An 816-nucleotide genomic window follows, 5' to 3' on the forward strand; every position below is an offset into this window, starting at 1 on the left:
GGTGACTGGGGAGGGGGGAATGTGGAGGGGTTTTTGTAAGCAGTTCCCTAGTTTCATGATGGAAATAAAGAACTATTCCCTCTAGTGGATTGTGCCAACCCCTCATGGGCTGGGAAGGGGCAGAGGAGGCTCCCGGGGAGCTGGGAAGGGGCAGAGGAGGTTCCCATGGAGCTGGGAAGGGGCAGAGGAGGCTCCCTGGGTGCTGTGGGTGCTGCCACCACAAGGACAGGGGACCCTCCTGGGACAAACCACCACCTCATTCTGGTCACTGCACTGGTTTTTATTGTTCCAGCTTGCCTGGAGGTGTCCAGAGGCAGGAGCTGTGTGGGAGGAAGAGGAGGAGAAGCAGTTAGAGCTGGGCTGGGAGAGAGTCAGGGAGCACAGGGACACTCACCCAGCACCTCAGCCTCTCTGCAGCCTGGGGACCTTGGGGAAGACAATAGGTCCCTGGGAGGTGACAATGGGTTCCTGGGAGGTCACCTTGTGTCCCTGGGAGGTGACAACAGGTCCCTGGGAGGTCACCCTGCCCCCAGCTTCAGCTGTCCTGTCCTCTGGGGACCGACGTGCTCCTGGGGAAGAGACAAGGGGGGTTGGTGTGGGAAGCTGGGGTGGGCAGAGTGTCCCATGTCCCTGTGTGTGTGTGTGTCCCCACCCAGGCAGCACCCCAACTCACGGGAGGGCACCCCCAGCTGGCAGGAGGGCTGGCAGGGCTCGGGCTGGGCCAGGTGACACACTGAGGCACTGCAGGAGATGTACACCTGGAAGCCACCAGTGGGCCAGCATCAGTGGGAGAAAACCCCAAAGAACCTTCCCCCC

The 816-nt window shown here is 61.5% G+C and overlaps 2 protein-coding genes across 2 annotated transcripts in view; one reads left to right on the forward strand and one right to left on the reverse strand.

Moving 5' to 3' along the window:
* PRPF19 (pre-mRNA processing factor 19) overlaps positions 1-85 on the forward strand; it is a gene marked incomplete at its 5' end in the record, with an annotated part of 4,092 nt that extends 4,007 nt beyond the window's left edge. The window contains one exon of the mRNA XM_010002845.1: positions 52-85. Within this exon, the coding sequence (XP_010001147.1) occupies positions 52-85 (34 nt within the window). The remainder of the gene's footprint in view (positions 1-51) is intronic.
* A 317-nt stretch (positions 86-402) lies between these two features.
* Positions 403-816, reverse strand: part of ZP1 (zona pellucida glycoprotein 1 (sperm receptor)) — a 4,202-nt gene continuing 3,788 nt past the window's right edge. Inside the window, exons 6-7 of the mRNA XM_010002846.1 lie at positions 674-758; positions 403-569 (exon numbers count right to left, since the gene is read on the reverse strand). Of these exons, the coding sequence (XP_010001148.1) occupies positions 403-569; positions 674-758 (252 nt within the window). The remainder of the gene's footprint in view (positions 570-673; positions 759-816) is intronic.

This window comes from Chaetura pelagica, unplaced genomic scaffold (assembly GCF_000747805.2).
Source record: "Chaetura pelagica isolate M959 unplaced genomic scaffold, ChaPel_1.0 scaffold1958, whole genome shotgun sequence".
NCBI classification, from domain to species: Eukaryota; Metazoa; Chordata; class Aves; order Apodiformes; family Apodidae; genus Chaetura; species Chaetura pelagica.